Source organism: Protobothrops mucrosquamatus, unplaced genomic scaffold, assembly GCF_001527695.2.
Source record: "Protobothrops mucrosquamatus isolate PMUCROS unplaced genomic scaffold, P.Mucros_1.0 scaffold104, whole genome shotgun sequence".
Taxonomy (NCBI): domain Eukaryota; kingdom Metazoa; phylum Chordata; class Lepidosauria; order Squamata; family Viperidae; genus Protobothrops; species Protobothrops mucrosquamatus.
Window position 1 is genome coordinate 766999 of NW_015386477.1, and position 15091 is coordinate 782089.

The window sequence follows — 15091 nt, forward strand, 5'->3', positions numbered from 1 at the left end:
TCAATGTCAAAACTGAAAGACTGTCCATTTCTGCACAGTCTAATATTTTATTATTTATTTCTTCCTCCAATGGTGTTTCTTCATTTTTCCAATACTGTGCAAATATAAGTCTTGCTGCTGTTATCACATGCAGAATAAAATATATACTTTATTTATCAAGCTTTTCTGGCATTATACCTAATAAAAAAAGTTCAGATTTAAAATCTACACGTTTCCCCAGCATCTTTTCTAGCCAGTTCACTTTTGGTAAAAACAAATCTCCATACATTCAGTTCTTGGTGACTTCAGGAACGCAGCTACACACTATAATTTTCTCGGCAGCAATATCAGCATGATTTGCCTCTTTTCCCAATTTCTCAGTCTAACCTAAAATGGTATTTCCTGAGAGTTTCCCTTCCAAGGAAGGACTAATCACTTTTGCAGGGGTGCCTGAGGAAAGGGGTCGGGTCCCAAAAGTCAAAATGGCAGGGAAAACCATGCGAAGGAAGCCCCTCTTCTTTCTACATCCGTCCCAGCCCCTTTTTATGTGATTACGTGCCAACGAATCGTCTGTGACTTCCAGCGATCAAGTGGAGATATTTTTTTCCCACGACGATCTATCTTTTAAACGTGCCTCGGTTACAAAAAGACGGGGCTTCCATCGCATGGTTCTTGCCGCCATTTTGACTTTTCTGACTCCCCTCCCTGCAGGTTTGCCATCCCACGGCAAGTTCCCGGGTTCAAGCATCTTCCTTGGCCTCAAAATGCCTGAATTGACTTTGCCCTCCCCTCTAAAAGTGTATGTGCCAAGCCTCTAGCTGACCCTCTTCTGCTGTGACAAACCCTCTCTCCCCCGCAGCAGCCCAATAAATCAGTGTTTCTCATGTGTAAGGCATGTGGACTTCAACTCCCAGAATTCCACAGCCAGCATTGCTGGCTGTGGAATTCTGGGAGTTGAAGTCCACATGCCTTAAAATTGTCAAGGTTGAGAAACACTGCAATAAATGAAAAGCTGTTGCCTCCTGCTTCGCATCGAGTCGGGAAGGGGCGGTGACGAAAGAAAGGTGGGCAAAGGCAAACCAGCCTTTCGCTTTGCCTGGAACAGAGCGCTTTTCGTCTCGTTTGTCTCCAGTCTCTTCCCGTTTCCCGCTACCGCCGCCGATACCGTACCCATCTCTGGGCTCGGCGGATTGACACCGCTGAGACGGCTTTCCTGGCTTTCCTCCCCGACCGCGGCCCGCCCCCCTGCCGGCGCACCCTCGAAGCGTCTCCGGCATGGACCGCGCGCCGCGGCGACGGCGGGAGCCTAAACAGGTAAATGGGCGCGGGCCTTTCGTCAGGCAGCATCGGTGGCTCGGCCCGCCGTTGTGTCGAGGGGGAGGCCTGCTCGTGGCGGCGGCGGCGGCGGCGGCGGCCTTAGGACGAGAGTGTGAAAGTCAGACGCTGTCAGGCAAGGTGCTGCTTCTCTTCGGCTACAGCAAAGGCCGCTTTGGAGTTGGGGCGTCCCGGTTTCCTTCCTGCTGTTGCGAGGAAGAGCCGCGCTCGGTTTTACGCCGCTTGGGCACGGAAAAGCGCCGCGGAGATGGGGACGGGGACCTTTTTAAGCAGGGGTAGTCAACCTTGGCTCTTTTATGACTCGTAGACTTCAACTCCCAGAATTCCTGAGCCAGCTGTGCTGGCTCAGGAATTCTGGGAGTTGAAGTCCACGAGTCATAAAAGAGCCAAGGTTGACTACCCCTGTTTTTAAGGTTGGGCTGCTGAAAAATAAATCCCTCCGGAATATTCTTTATTTTGAAGGGTTGTCTTCTGAATTTTGCAAGATGTCTCAGCTCTCCTTGGGTGTATTGTTTGAAGGGAGGGATATTTCTATTGTAAACTGTACGAAAAAAAACTTTAAAGTAACCAAGGATTTGTGTTTAAAAAAGTAATAATGACATTTAAGTCAATCTCTGAGGTGGTAGTTAAAAGTTATTCAGTGTCAATTGGCTGCAGCATCTTTCCCATCCCTGGCTGTAAAAGAGGCTACTAACTAATAAAGTAACTAATAGTTTTCTGTAAGTTTAATCAGCATTGTCCCAAAACAACAGTAAGTTGGGGAGGTTTACATTATTTCAAGGATGTCTGGAGGAGATGCTGTAAGGTCACCTTTGTGGAAATGACCTTCATTAATGTGGTATCCTTGGCAGTATTAAGGGACTGGTTTGATGAGTTTCTATATTTGGAGGAGTGGGGGAAGCATCCTTGCTCTAATCCAAGGGTAGGCAAAAATAGATCCATAAATCATGTTTGAGTGATATCTCACTGCCTGTTGACCTCCACTACATGATTAAAGTCACAACAGTTACAAGGAAGTAAGACAACTGTCTTTGAAACAGCCACTATTCCCATCACTGTCAAGAGGCACAATACCCAAATGTTATGTTATTTTCAAGTGAAGTAATCTAAAAAAATAATTAAAAGGTGTAACTATTTCCATCAGGATAAAAAGTAATCCTGAAATAATTACCTTTTGATAATGCCCCCTCCACCATTCAATTTAGTAAATTTGTTGACAGTTGAGTTTAACCGTTACTGCCGCTCAAACCAAGAGTTTCTGCTTATGGTTGCAATGCTGAATCAAAGTATCTGGGAGAAAATGGAGTTGAATTCATCTTCAGCAGCAGATTAGTTTCAAACTATCAGCTTTTTGAGATAGGCCAGGTCAGGAAACTGAGATTGCAAAGATTACAGGAATGCTTCTTTGTTGCTCAGTCTAGGTTATAATAAAAGAATTTTGAAAGCTTGTTAGTTTCATTTTGACCTCTCTTATACCAAACAGAATCTAGGTGGAATTACAATATTTCTTCTTCATGTTTTGCCCTGGCCTCTTATATTGCCATACAGGAATTCAGAGCTGCTTCTCTTCAGTAACATTCAAAGGTATTTTAGTATGAACTGTTTCAGGTCATGAAACTACATTTCTATGAACTTGGATTTAGCCATCCAAAACACCGAATTTGTTCTTTGTCATCATGTACACTTGATTATATGCTCTTGTTACATCACCTACTTCCACTTCAGCTTCACTTAATAGATAAATGGCCTGAGAGTCTCCCGTAGAATTCTCTGATAAAAAGCAGAGCATTCTTTCTTCAGTGATAACAAGTCATCCAAGTAAAGAATTCCCACACCATGACATTACCACCTTCATTCTTTATAGTTAGTATGAAGTTCTTATTATGGAATTCAGTGTTGGTTTAAGGAGCCGTAGTGGCACAGTCGCCAAAGAATTGAGGCGTGCTGGAGAAGATTCCTGCAAGTTCCCTGCAAGGCAATCAAACCGGTCAGTCCTAGAGGAGATCAACCCTGACTGCTCTTTAGAAGGCTAGATCCTGAAGTTGAAACTCAAATACTTTGGCCACCTAATGAGAAGGAAGGACTCACTGGAGAAGAGCCTAATGCTGGGAAAGATTGAGGGCAATAGAAGAAAGGGACGACAGAGAATGAGGTGGCTGGATGGAGTCACTGAAGCAGTAGGTATGAGCTTAAATGGACTCCAGAAGATGGAAGAGGACAGGAAGGCCTGGAGGAACGTAGTCCATGGGGTCGCGATGGGTCGGACACGTCTTCGCAGCTAACAACAACAAGTGGCACAGTGATTAGAATGCACTATTGCAAGCTAACTGTGCCCGCTGCCAGGAGTTTGATCCTGACTGACAAAAGGTTATTTCTGCCATCTTTCTGAGGTTGGTAAAATGACTCAGATTGTTTGGGGCAATATGCTGACTCTATAAACCATTTAGAGAGAGCTGTAAAGCACTATGAAGCAGTATATAAGTCTATTGCTGTTGCTATTTAAGTCACTTTAGTTTTATTTCAGTCAAAAATATATATCTGACAGAATTAAACCTTGAGTCAAAATGTGGAGGGTCAATTCACATCCTTCAGTCATTTGGAAGTACAGGTAGTCCTCAACTTACAAACAATTCATTTATTGATGACTCAAAGTTAAAACAGCACTGAAAAACGTGACATATGACTGTTTTTCACACTTTCAACCTTTGCAGCATCCCCATCATCATTGATCAAAATTCATATGCTTGGTAACTGACTCGTATGTATGATGGTTGCAGTATCCTGGGGTTATGTGATCACCTTTTGCGACCTTCTGACAAGCAAAATCAATGAGGAAGCCAGATTCACTTAATGTGTTACTAATTTAACAGCAGCAGTGATTCACTTAACAACTATGGCAAGAAAGGTAAAAAATGAGGCAAAACTCATTTAACTACTATCTCACTTAGCAACAGAAATTTTGTGCTCAGTTGTGGTCATAAGTTGAGGATCATCTGTATACATCCTTGAGATATGAGGAAACAAATCTTTCAAATTAAAGCAAATGCAGAATGTTCTTGAGAGAAGACTTTGTTAGACTGGAGGTATATGCTAATTCTATTTTTTTTTTTACTGAAAACTCTTGTCAGGCTTGTCAATAAATACCAACAGGTGACTTGGACATTGTTTATGATAATTGCCTTCCATATAAATAGATTCTGAATAAATCTGTATTCAGTCATTGATCCTTAGTGGATGGCTCAGAGTGAGTCAAAGACATCATTTTGGTCACCAACTCTGAAGATTTGCATAGCTTTGACAAACTTAGCACCTAATGTGGCAAGGTGATCTAAATGTTTATTGATGTGTGGAATCTGAATCCATCTTTAGGGTAAACGAGACAGCCACAACCCCTTGGATCATCATTTCAGAGGTATTTCCTTACCAGATTCCTCAAAGCCTTCCAACAATGACAGAGTGTACTTGAACAGTTTTAAAAATTCAGGGAGATATTCAGAGATGTATCAACCTTGAAAGTATTCTACGTTGAACTGTATAGCATAGTCAAAGACCAGCAGGAAAATGTTATATTTTGTATAATGTAATAAAATGCTTCATGATAATTTTTACGTATAAATTATTTCATAGAATTTGCCAAATTTCAATTCAATGGGATTTATGAGTTCTGAATTTTGTACACATTCTGTACGTTAGCCTGTTTGAGATGCAGGTACCTTGGTTTAAAAGATTTTGGCCTATGATGCACCATTTCTCCCAATTAAAGGTTATAGACATGAACATTTTAATAATATATAGATTCAGTTTAAGGCAGTTATTAATATTAAATTATCTAATTTTGAAAGTGATTGTGTTACTATACTTTTTTTCCAACTCTGACTGCTATATTAAAATTTGAACCAACTACAGAGAACAATACTCTAGGAAAGCAGAAGATCATTTTGGATTTTGTTGACTTTTGGTGTCTCACTTACAATATAGAATCATTCTAATTTGTGAAATTCCAGGTGATGGTTATGTTTTCTAATTACTGTGATTCAAGTTTTGAAGATTACTATCTGGTTTTCCAAGCTGTCTTTCAGCTGTCTATCTCCAGACCATTTATATTTTTCTTAAAGTTGACACTGACTGATTTTTGTATTCCAAGCATCCTTTTTCCAGCTTACTGCAGGAGTCCCTCTCCTCTCCATGCGCTGAAGAAAAATCTAGTGCTGGGCTGGAGAAAAGCAGCTTGGGTCTTCATGTTCCAAGCTTCCTTTCTCCTCTTCCCATAGGAGTCCCCCCCCTCAAATGAACCGAAGGGAGGGGGGATCCTTTGGCAAGCAGTAACAACTTGCAAATTTTCCTGCTGGTTTTTACATTGACTTTCTGGGGAAGCCAGCAGAAAAAAATGCAAATGGTAATTACATGATTGTGGGGCACTTGGCAACCAGTCATAAATGCAAACAGATTGCCAAGTGCCTGAAATGGGATTACATGACTGCAGGGGGTAGAGCAGCAATCGTAACTTCAAGGACAGGTCATAAGTAGCTTTTTAAAAGTCTGCTGTAACTTTAAACGGTCCTTAAATGACAAGTTGTAAATAGACTACCTGTACAACAATGGTTTGCTGAGAAATGGGAGACCGTATGATAGGATGGGAGTTCTGCATTTTCTATTCTATCACATGCAGAAAATGTTCTGCATTTTCTATTCTATCACATCCAGTTAAGGGAGTATTAGGCAGGATACCTAATTTATGTATTAATGATTTCCAATCAATCTTTTATTATAGCTATAGACCAGAATAAAAATTAAAACATTAAAATAAAACAAAATAGAACAAGACAAAACTTAATATTATGTTACAATTAATGGTGGGATCATTGATGGGTGGCCAAAATTTGCCTAATTTTACAGACAGTATAGCAGAATTTAGCTAAGTTCAAAGACACAGTATCATACTGAACTGATAGTAATAGCGCTACATAAAAGAGATTAATATTTCCCAAATATTTTGTCAGGGAAGGAGTTATAAAATGAATCCATGAGTCTTTATAGGGGGCATAATATAACAGGACATGAGCTGTGACTTCAATGGTCCCCTGTCCATAAGGACACAATAGCACAGTGGTTCTCAACCTGTGGGTCGGGACCCCATTTGGGGTCGATCGACCATTTCACGGGGGTCGCCAAGCAAGGCTGTCCGCCATTTTTTTTTGTCCGCCATTTTTTTTGTCCGCCATTTTTTCCCCTTTTCCGGCGGGTGCCTTACCTCCCTTGGGCTGGGCCAGCTGGTGGTCAGCCTGCTCCGTCTCTGCCGCTTGCCAGCTACGCCTCGGCCAGCGCAGGGGGCGGAACCACGCATGTGCGGCGCTCCCGGGCAGGGAAAGTCCTCGACTTACGACTGGTTGGGTAGTCCTTGACTTATGACCTGTTTAGTCCTCGACTTACGACTGGTTTAGTCCTCAACTTACGACTGGGTTAGTCCTTGACTTACGACCGGTTGGGGTCGCGGCATTAAAAAGATTGAGAACCACTGCAATAGCAGCTTCTGTGGGACTTTATTACATTGGCCTTCCAGAACTGCTGTGGGGAGAGTGTTAAAACGTGCTAGAGTTGATGCCCTCTGAAATTTAGAAACAGCTACATAAGTATTTCACTGGTTTGTAAAGGGAGGCATGATTGCTCAAGAAAATGTTCTTGGCTAAAGCATACAGATCCTGTTGGGCTTCCTGATCTTTAATAAGTTTTTCAAATGCACTCCAAATATCCATGGAAGAGGTTATTAATTAACTAAAAAAGGAATAAAAAGGACAAAGGTATCATTTCCTTTCAAAAAATTAAAATTATATTTCCATAAATATATGCTAATTATAGATATTTCTCTTCATTATTACAGTACTTTTGCAGTGTAGAAATTGACATGATCGACAAACCAGTTAAATGAGTTTAAAATAATAGGATGAACTTTCATGTTATACTAGTATAGGGGAGACTACAGAAATTACAGCATTTTGGCTAAGCTGCATTTTGGTTTGGATAACAAATTGGAAGCCTAGCAATCATCCTATATGAAAAGCCCTGTTGACACGAAGTATTTTCCACATTTAAACAATTTGGTTTAAAATCTATGTTCTTTAAAAACATATATAATATTATACTGTTTTCAAATTCTTTCATAAGAATTTATTATAATTTAATTTATTATAAATTAAAAAGTAATCATAATTAAATTTTAGAGTAATTCCTTCAGTACAGCTTATACCAAAACATAAAAAACGTCCTTATAATTTGGGATCTAATTGTAAAACAATGTGTTTTGGATTATGATATTAAGAACTGAATGTGAAGCATTTTCAGTACTTGCTGAAACTAATCAGCCTTGGGCTTGGTCAGAGACTTGACAGGGAACTTGGGAAACTTACATTTCCTACTAGACCTGAAGGGCAAGAAATAAAGCAGTTTGAAGTATTCGGATGATACTGCAAAGACAAGACATACTTAATTCCAGCCATTTGTTTAAGCTTGTTGAAAGGGTATGGAAGAAGGATAAAAGTAGAACTTTATTAAGAATAAACTAGCTTGAGAATACAAATATTGAGAATGGAAAAAGAGTGAAAAGGGGAAAGAAAAATTCTTACAATGAACACATATAATAAAATTTTGGAAGTAAAAAAATAAAAAACTTTACAAATTGAAAATATATACAATGCTAATAATATATTGAATTTTATTTTATAGCAACCTTGATTGTCCATTATCTCCCTGGATAAATCTAATGTATGGGACATGAACATTCAACCTTTTCCAGATTGGGTGACTTGTATAATAGAAAAGGTAAGACCTCCAATTTAATTATGAATTAAACTATTGGGTCCATTATTGCATAGTATTTCCATACAGACTGAAATGACTAATTTCCGCTGTGCTGCTGTTGTTATTATTACTACTACTACTATTACTATTATTGATTAGCCAGATGTTCAGACTGGGTTTGGCATTTTTGTCTACCTATTGAGTCCTTACCAAGGATCTGAGATAGACAGATGTGGATGTTTGATGGTGTTACAGATATTGCGGGATGGAAGCTGTTCTCAGTAAGGCTACCTTTTGCAATTGACTGATGGCGAATTTGTCAATGCCAACGGTGTTCAAGTGGTGCTCCAGTTGTTTTGGGATTGCACCCAAGGTGTCTAATACCCTTGCTTGCCTTTGCCACAGTCGTTCTATTTCTATTTGTAGGTCTTTGTATTTTGTTATCTTCTCCAGTCTTTCTCGTCTATTCTGCTCTCTCCAGGCACTGCCCCGTCCATTATCCAAACTTTTTGTCTTTCTTATCAACAATTGTTAAGTCTGGGGTGTTATGTGGCAGGTGCCTGTCTGTTTGAATTCTAAAGTCCCAGAACAATTTAACTTTTTGATTTTCTATGACTTTCTCTATTTTATGGTCCCACCAGTTCTTGCTTACAGGCAAATGATATTTCTTGCAGATCTTCCAATGTACCATTGTTGCTACTTTGTCATACTGTTGCTTGTAGTCAGTCTGTGCAATATTCTTGCAGCAGGATACCAGGTGGTCCACTGTTTCTTCAGCTTCTTTGCAGAGGCGGCACTTACTGTCTGTTGCTACCTACAAATTCTGGCTTTGTATGCATTTGTCCTTAAGGCTTGATCTTGTGCAGCCAGAATTAGTCCCTCAGTCTCTTTCTTCAACTTTCCTGCTCTTAGCCATTGCCAGGTCTTGTTATTATCTGCTTTCCCAGCTATTTTTTAATGTACTGGCCATGTAGTGCTTTATCTTCCCATGCCTCCATTCTGTTCTTTATTTGGTCTTTCTTGCAGGCCAGTTTGGCCTCTCCAATAGTCAGTAAGCCTACCTGATATACTAACTTCGGTGCATCTTCATCATTGTCCTTCAGATATTCTTCCAAAGCCATTTTTTCTTCTTCAGCCATCTGATGTACTTGCAACATTCTACACTCACCTATTTGCCTTGGTAGATAGAGTCTGTCAGTGTCACTACGTGGATGAAGGGCATGATTCATTGTCATTATTTTTCTGTCTTCATATCCATTGCTTTTAGTTCTGCTTGAGTCCGCTCCACTCTTCCAGCTATATATCTAATGATTGGAATTGCCCAGGTGTTGATTGCCTTGATGGTATTTCTTCCATTGAGTTTGGACTCTTTCCAAGAGTTCACTCTCTTGATGTATTCACCTCTAATCTTTTTCTTGACTTCATTGTGCTTGATATTGTCAGCTTAAAGTATACACAGGTATTTGTAGTAGTAATCATCCTCATCCAGACTCTTAATGTTATTTTCATGGGGCATCTTGATTCCTTCAGTTTTCACTATTTTTCCTTGTTTGATAGTGAGTGTGGCCCATTTGTCCAAGCCAAATTCCATTGCAATGTCTTGGCTATTCATATGGACTGAGTCCTGTAGCCCATTTTTCATTGGATATTCAGGAACTCCAACATCTAGCATGGGTCTTGTTAACCTGAGCGACATCTGAGCCGGTATGGCTTTCTGAATTTTACGTCTCACCATATTTTTTATGGGAGAGACACTCTTTGTCTGACTCCTCTGATGAGACCTGTCCAGCATGGTTGAACCTCTGGCATTTCTCTCATCTTCCTCAGAGTACACAAGCCCCACAACCATGTCAAGGTTGTGCCTCACTATGGAACTATTATTATCATCATCATCATCATCATCATCTATCAAATTGGTGTCAGCTCTTAGTGACCACACTAATAGTTTTTCTCTAGATAATCTGTCCCCAGGTTCCTGCTTCAGGTCTTCCAATGATTTATTCATTGCCACTTTAATTGAGTCTATTCACCTTGTTGCTGGTCTTCTTTTATATTCAAATATCTGTCCATTCACATCCTTTAGCATACCAATGTAAAGTTGAATTCTTCTGAATTCAAAGATAGTTTCCTTTTTTCCATGCCTGTTTCTAGTATCAGGTTCATTACAGAGGTTATAAAACTGCTTCATGTCTAATTAAATAATAATTTTATTAAGTTGGAAGATCTGTAATAAATACCATTTGCCTGCAAGCAAGAACTATTGGGGCCAGAAAATAAAGCAATAGAAAAATGAAGAAGCTGAAATATCCAATCAGACAAGCTCCTCCCACATAACGCATCAAATTTAATCATTGTCGATAAGAAAGACAAAGAAGTCTGGATAGTAGGTGTTCTGAAGATAGCAGAATAGAAAAGAAAGAACTGGAGAAAAATCACAAAATACAAAAATCTGCAAATAGAAATAGAACTACTGTGGCAAAACAAAGCAAAGGTAATACCAATAGTAATAGGTGCTTTGGGTATAATCCCAAAACATCTGGAGCATCACCTGAACACCATCAGCATTGACAAAATCACCTTTATTCAATTTTTCCAAGCTTTACTTGAAACAACATATTCAGTGATAATATCTTTAACACCATCAAACAACATTTACCTCAGGTCCTTGGGAAAAAAGATTTGATAGGTGGGTAACAATGCCAAATCTAGTCTAAATATGTGATTGAATGTGTGACCAATCATAATAATAATAATAAATGAAGCCAGTAACAACACATTGTTAATAAAAGAAAAAAACACTGCTTTTGCTAATGGCTGATCATCCAACCCTCAGTAACACTTTCTTGCTTTCTAGCCACCTCTCCTTCAAGGCTAGGGACTGGCATGGAGCTCTCCAGAGATCCCAACAGAGTGACATCAATAAATCTTCTATCATTTTTCAACTCATCAATGGACCCCCCAGATATTTATTGGTCCACTTTTGACTCCCATTCATTTATTCACTCCTTGGTTAGTCCCATGATGTATGTTGAGATGATCATTATACTTTGGGTGACCTTGGTGGGGTTAAATCCTTTTAGCATATATTCACAGTGTCCTTTTGTTATCCATCCAAACAATGCTTCAGTACAACAACAATAAGACAACTTGGTGAGACTTAAGGTGCTTTTGCTTTTTAACAGTAACCAATTTGTATTTAGTTAGTGTGTAGAGTTACAGAAATTGGAAAAGTTAGGGTTGGATGTGGTCATCTTTTTTTGTGGTATACAGAACTCCTATTAAAATATGATGATATGGTTTGCTGTCATTTTGAAGAGAAATTCAGAAAAACATGAAACTTAATCCATAATTAAATAGCTTAAAACCCCTGGTCTATACCTTAAAACTTTGCCTTTAAATCCAGAAAAACAAAATTTAAGATTCAGATCCTTCAAATTTTAATATGATTTTGGCCACTGTGATACCTGGACCCCTTCCAAATGTTAAATATGACCTACAGCCAGCCATATATTATACACCTTTATCTTAAAATCTGGTTTTTATGCTTCAGTTAAGTCTAAACTTGCACATCTTGTATTCATTATATTGTCCCATCTAGTCTTATGAACATTAGTTTTTCTGGTAACTCTAGTTAAGAAGTAGCTCTATTTTATTTTTAAAAAGACTTTTAAATGATTGATTCAAAGCCAAATTTATGCTCTCTCCTTAAGATAATATATTTTCTACAGATCATGGAATTGTATTTGATCATAATCCATTGCCACATGTTCTCATTCTCATCATGTACAAACTTCCATGTGTGTCTGTTAATGTCACAAGAACTCCAAAGTGAGTGGAAATTCAAATGTATAATTCACAAGGAACAGACTATACTTTATATTTTAGAAGGCATAGGAAAAAACTACTTCAAAATGGGAAAACCTACTATGCAGATGATTCACACTGTAGTCTTTATCTTGCTACTTAGGTATTTCTTTAGCAATACTTATAAGCCGCATGATCCTGATGAACTCTGGGTAGAATGCAAGAAAATCAAATGCAAAAATCAGAACAAAAATAAAAGCTCAATTTAGTTAGTTAATATAATTTAAAGCCATTAATTAAAAAAAATAGGCATTCTTAACATTAAACTAATTTATTTCAAGGGTTTACCACAGGCTGAAAGAACTCTAGCTTGTTTGTAAAATGTTAACAGGACTGTGGTCATCTGTACCTTTACAGAAGTGTTTCTCAGCCTTAGCAACTTTAAGATGTGTGGACTTCCAACTTCTTAACGTTGCCAAAGCTGAGAAACACTGGTCTACATAAATTGTGGACTACCACTGCGGAGGCCTGTTGTCTTGTCCATGATCTATCTAGCTGAAAAGGAGAGGGATTTGCAATAGGCCCAATCTTGATATATTATTAAGATTATATATTAAATTAGTTATTTTGCATTGAAACTATTATACTGCTTCTTATTGTTGTACTGGGTATTTTGACTTGATTAAGCATTTTTCTTAATGTCTCTTTACAATGCCCACTTATTACCAACAGTAAATGGTTCTGTTCCTATAGTACGTCAGGGAAAAAAACAGTAAAAGCATTGATAAGCTATTCAGTTTTGATGTAGAACTAGACTCCCAACTTCGGGAAACTTATTTATTAATTGCACATAGTATTATAATTTCTAAGATGTTTTTAATTCTGCTTAATGTTCAAAAATACTCAGTATAAATATATAATGAGTGTATTTAGTAATATCGGAGAATATTTTTAAATGTTTACGATATATCATTAACATGTGAACATTTCCTAGATGTATTTATCTCAAGGAACTTTTTCAAAAGTATTATATTTTGTCTTTTGTTATTTGATTATTTGCTCTTTTTCAGTTATAATATGATAAGTATATAGTCTTTCCTATTTTGTGGAAGAAAATTGACTTCATGACCATTTCTTATCTCATGAATTATGAAGAATTAATGGCTTATTTTCTCCCATAGGCAAATGGACAACTGGAAAATTGAACTTCCCATTCTGTGAGGCTTGTCTTGAAGAATATAACTTTATCAGTAATACAGCATGTTTATGTGGACAGTTTACAGATATTCATCTTTGTAAAAGACAAACTGAGTGCCAGATAGCTAGTAGATTACCAAAATCACAACTAAAGCACTTGTCACTTTGTAAATGCCATTTTGATTCTAGTAAAGAAATACACAAGAGTGCTACAAGTGGAATTCTGAGAGCTGAAAATCAAAGAGTTCCATATCTGGCTAAAAGTAATGACAGTACTGGAAGATTAATGGAGGCACTTTGCCTAGAGTTGAGATCAGCTAACTTTGAGATGAATAATAAAAAACTATGCTTCAAAGTGTCTAATCTAAAAGCAAGTATTTCAGCTTCACTGGCTCAGAATGACGGATACACTGTAAAAGCTTTTCATAGAATACCACAGAGTTTGAGAAAGGGGCTTGTCTTGCTACCCACTTTATATGGAATATCCACAATTGAGAGACCTGTTTTCTCTAGGCAACATGAAACACAGCATTTTAATTCAAAAGATTGTTTACCACTGAAATCCAACAAAGTACATAATTATTTTCAGTTCCAACTTGAATCAGATACTATCAAGCTTTCAAAGAATTTTTCAGTTACTCCTTACAGAATATTAGCACAAGAAGAAACTGGGTTTAATCCTGTTTGGAAAGCTTCAAAAAGTTATCTTGAGAGTGCTGTTACTGATCAACAGCTGTTTTTACCTTCATCAAAGACTATTGCAAAAGAAAATACTCTCCAGCTGCATATCATACCTTTTTATCTTCTTCAGCCCTTCACAACTATTGATCAAGAGTTGTACAAGAAAAAAAGAAACCAGTTGAACAATTTGGAGAAAAAACATAGGTGGCAAGACCAGGTATGTATAATAATAATAATTTATAGATTATATTAGATGAAGAATATTTCTATGAGTACTAAGTGGAGCTTTGGTGTATTGTGAAATTATTTCTGAAAGTTTCCTTGGAACTTCTAAACATAAAAATAACCTATCATACTTAGCAATTATTTATCTCAATTTTATTTTCAATATTTCAATATTCCAGCATTTTGTTTTGTAGAACTATTCTATAATCCTCATGAAATATACATTCAATATCGTATTTATATTTGAATATCTATTCTGAAATGTAAATGCTTTCTTTCAGACAGTTTTCTTAGTATTTTTTTAGACATTTTGAAATTGTGACTAAAATATAAAAGTGGGTTAAAATATACAACAGCAACTGTAAATATGAGAAGACAATGGCAACAATGAGTAAAATGGATGAATAGTATCAAAGAGATTACAGGACTGTCCTTGGAGCACAGCAAGCATTTGTCCATACAGACATTAGGAATTAAACTCGATACAGTGGCAACAAAAGAAGAAATAAAAATAAATAAATTCCAGTGTAGGAAAATATTAACATGTTCACTACAAATTAAATTAAAATGTCAGGGAGAAGAAAATAGATGTTGAAAAGACAATATTAGAAAACAGTACAGCTATCTAAAGTGATATATTAGTGATAATAGAACAGTTATTAACTTTCTAATTTTTAGATGAATGCTCGCCTGATCAGCTATTTGTATTGGACTCTTACAAACACAAGGGGTGGCAAGTGACAAAATATGCATAAAAACATTGTGATACAAATTAATGTCCAACATCAGAGTGCAAGTATGAAAGAAACTGTTACATGACTCTTGATTGCGAGCTGCCCAGAGTTTGTTTTAAGATGGGCGGCTATATAAATGGTTTAAACAGCGGGGACAGTGAGTTAATTGATACAGAACAACCCTGTCCCCGGCAATCTAAAAATTATAGGGCTACCAGTGCATGTAGCATAGATGTGTGTGTGGACAAGAATACCAACCTTGCTGTCAAGCAAAATGAAGCCTCTAATAGCGAGTGCCACACAAAGTGCACTAACCAAATAGGTGGTAAGACAATAGAGGA

The 15091-nt window shown here is 37.7% G+C and overlaps 1 protein-coding gene across 1 annotated transcript in view; it reads left to right on the top strand.

Annotated features, from left to right (window-relative positions):
• The first annotated feature begins 1254 nt into the window (after positions 1-1254).
• The window catches only part of RNF180 (ring finger protein 180), a 45457-nt gene continuing 31620 nt past the window's right edge, over positions 1255-15091 (top strand). Inside the window, exons 1-3 of the mRNA XM_015812647.1 lie at positions 1255-1487; positions 8105-8130; positions 13095-14008. Coding sequence (XP_015668133.1) covers positions 1255-1487; positions 8105-8130; positions 13095-14008 — 1173 coding nt within the window. The remainder of the gene's footprint in view (positions 1488-8104; positions 8131-13094; positions 14009-15091) is intronic.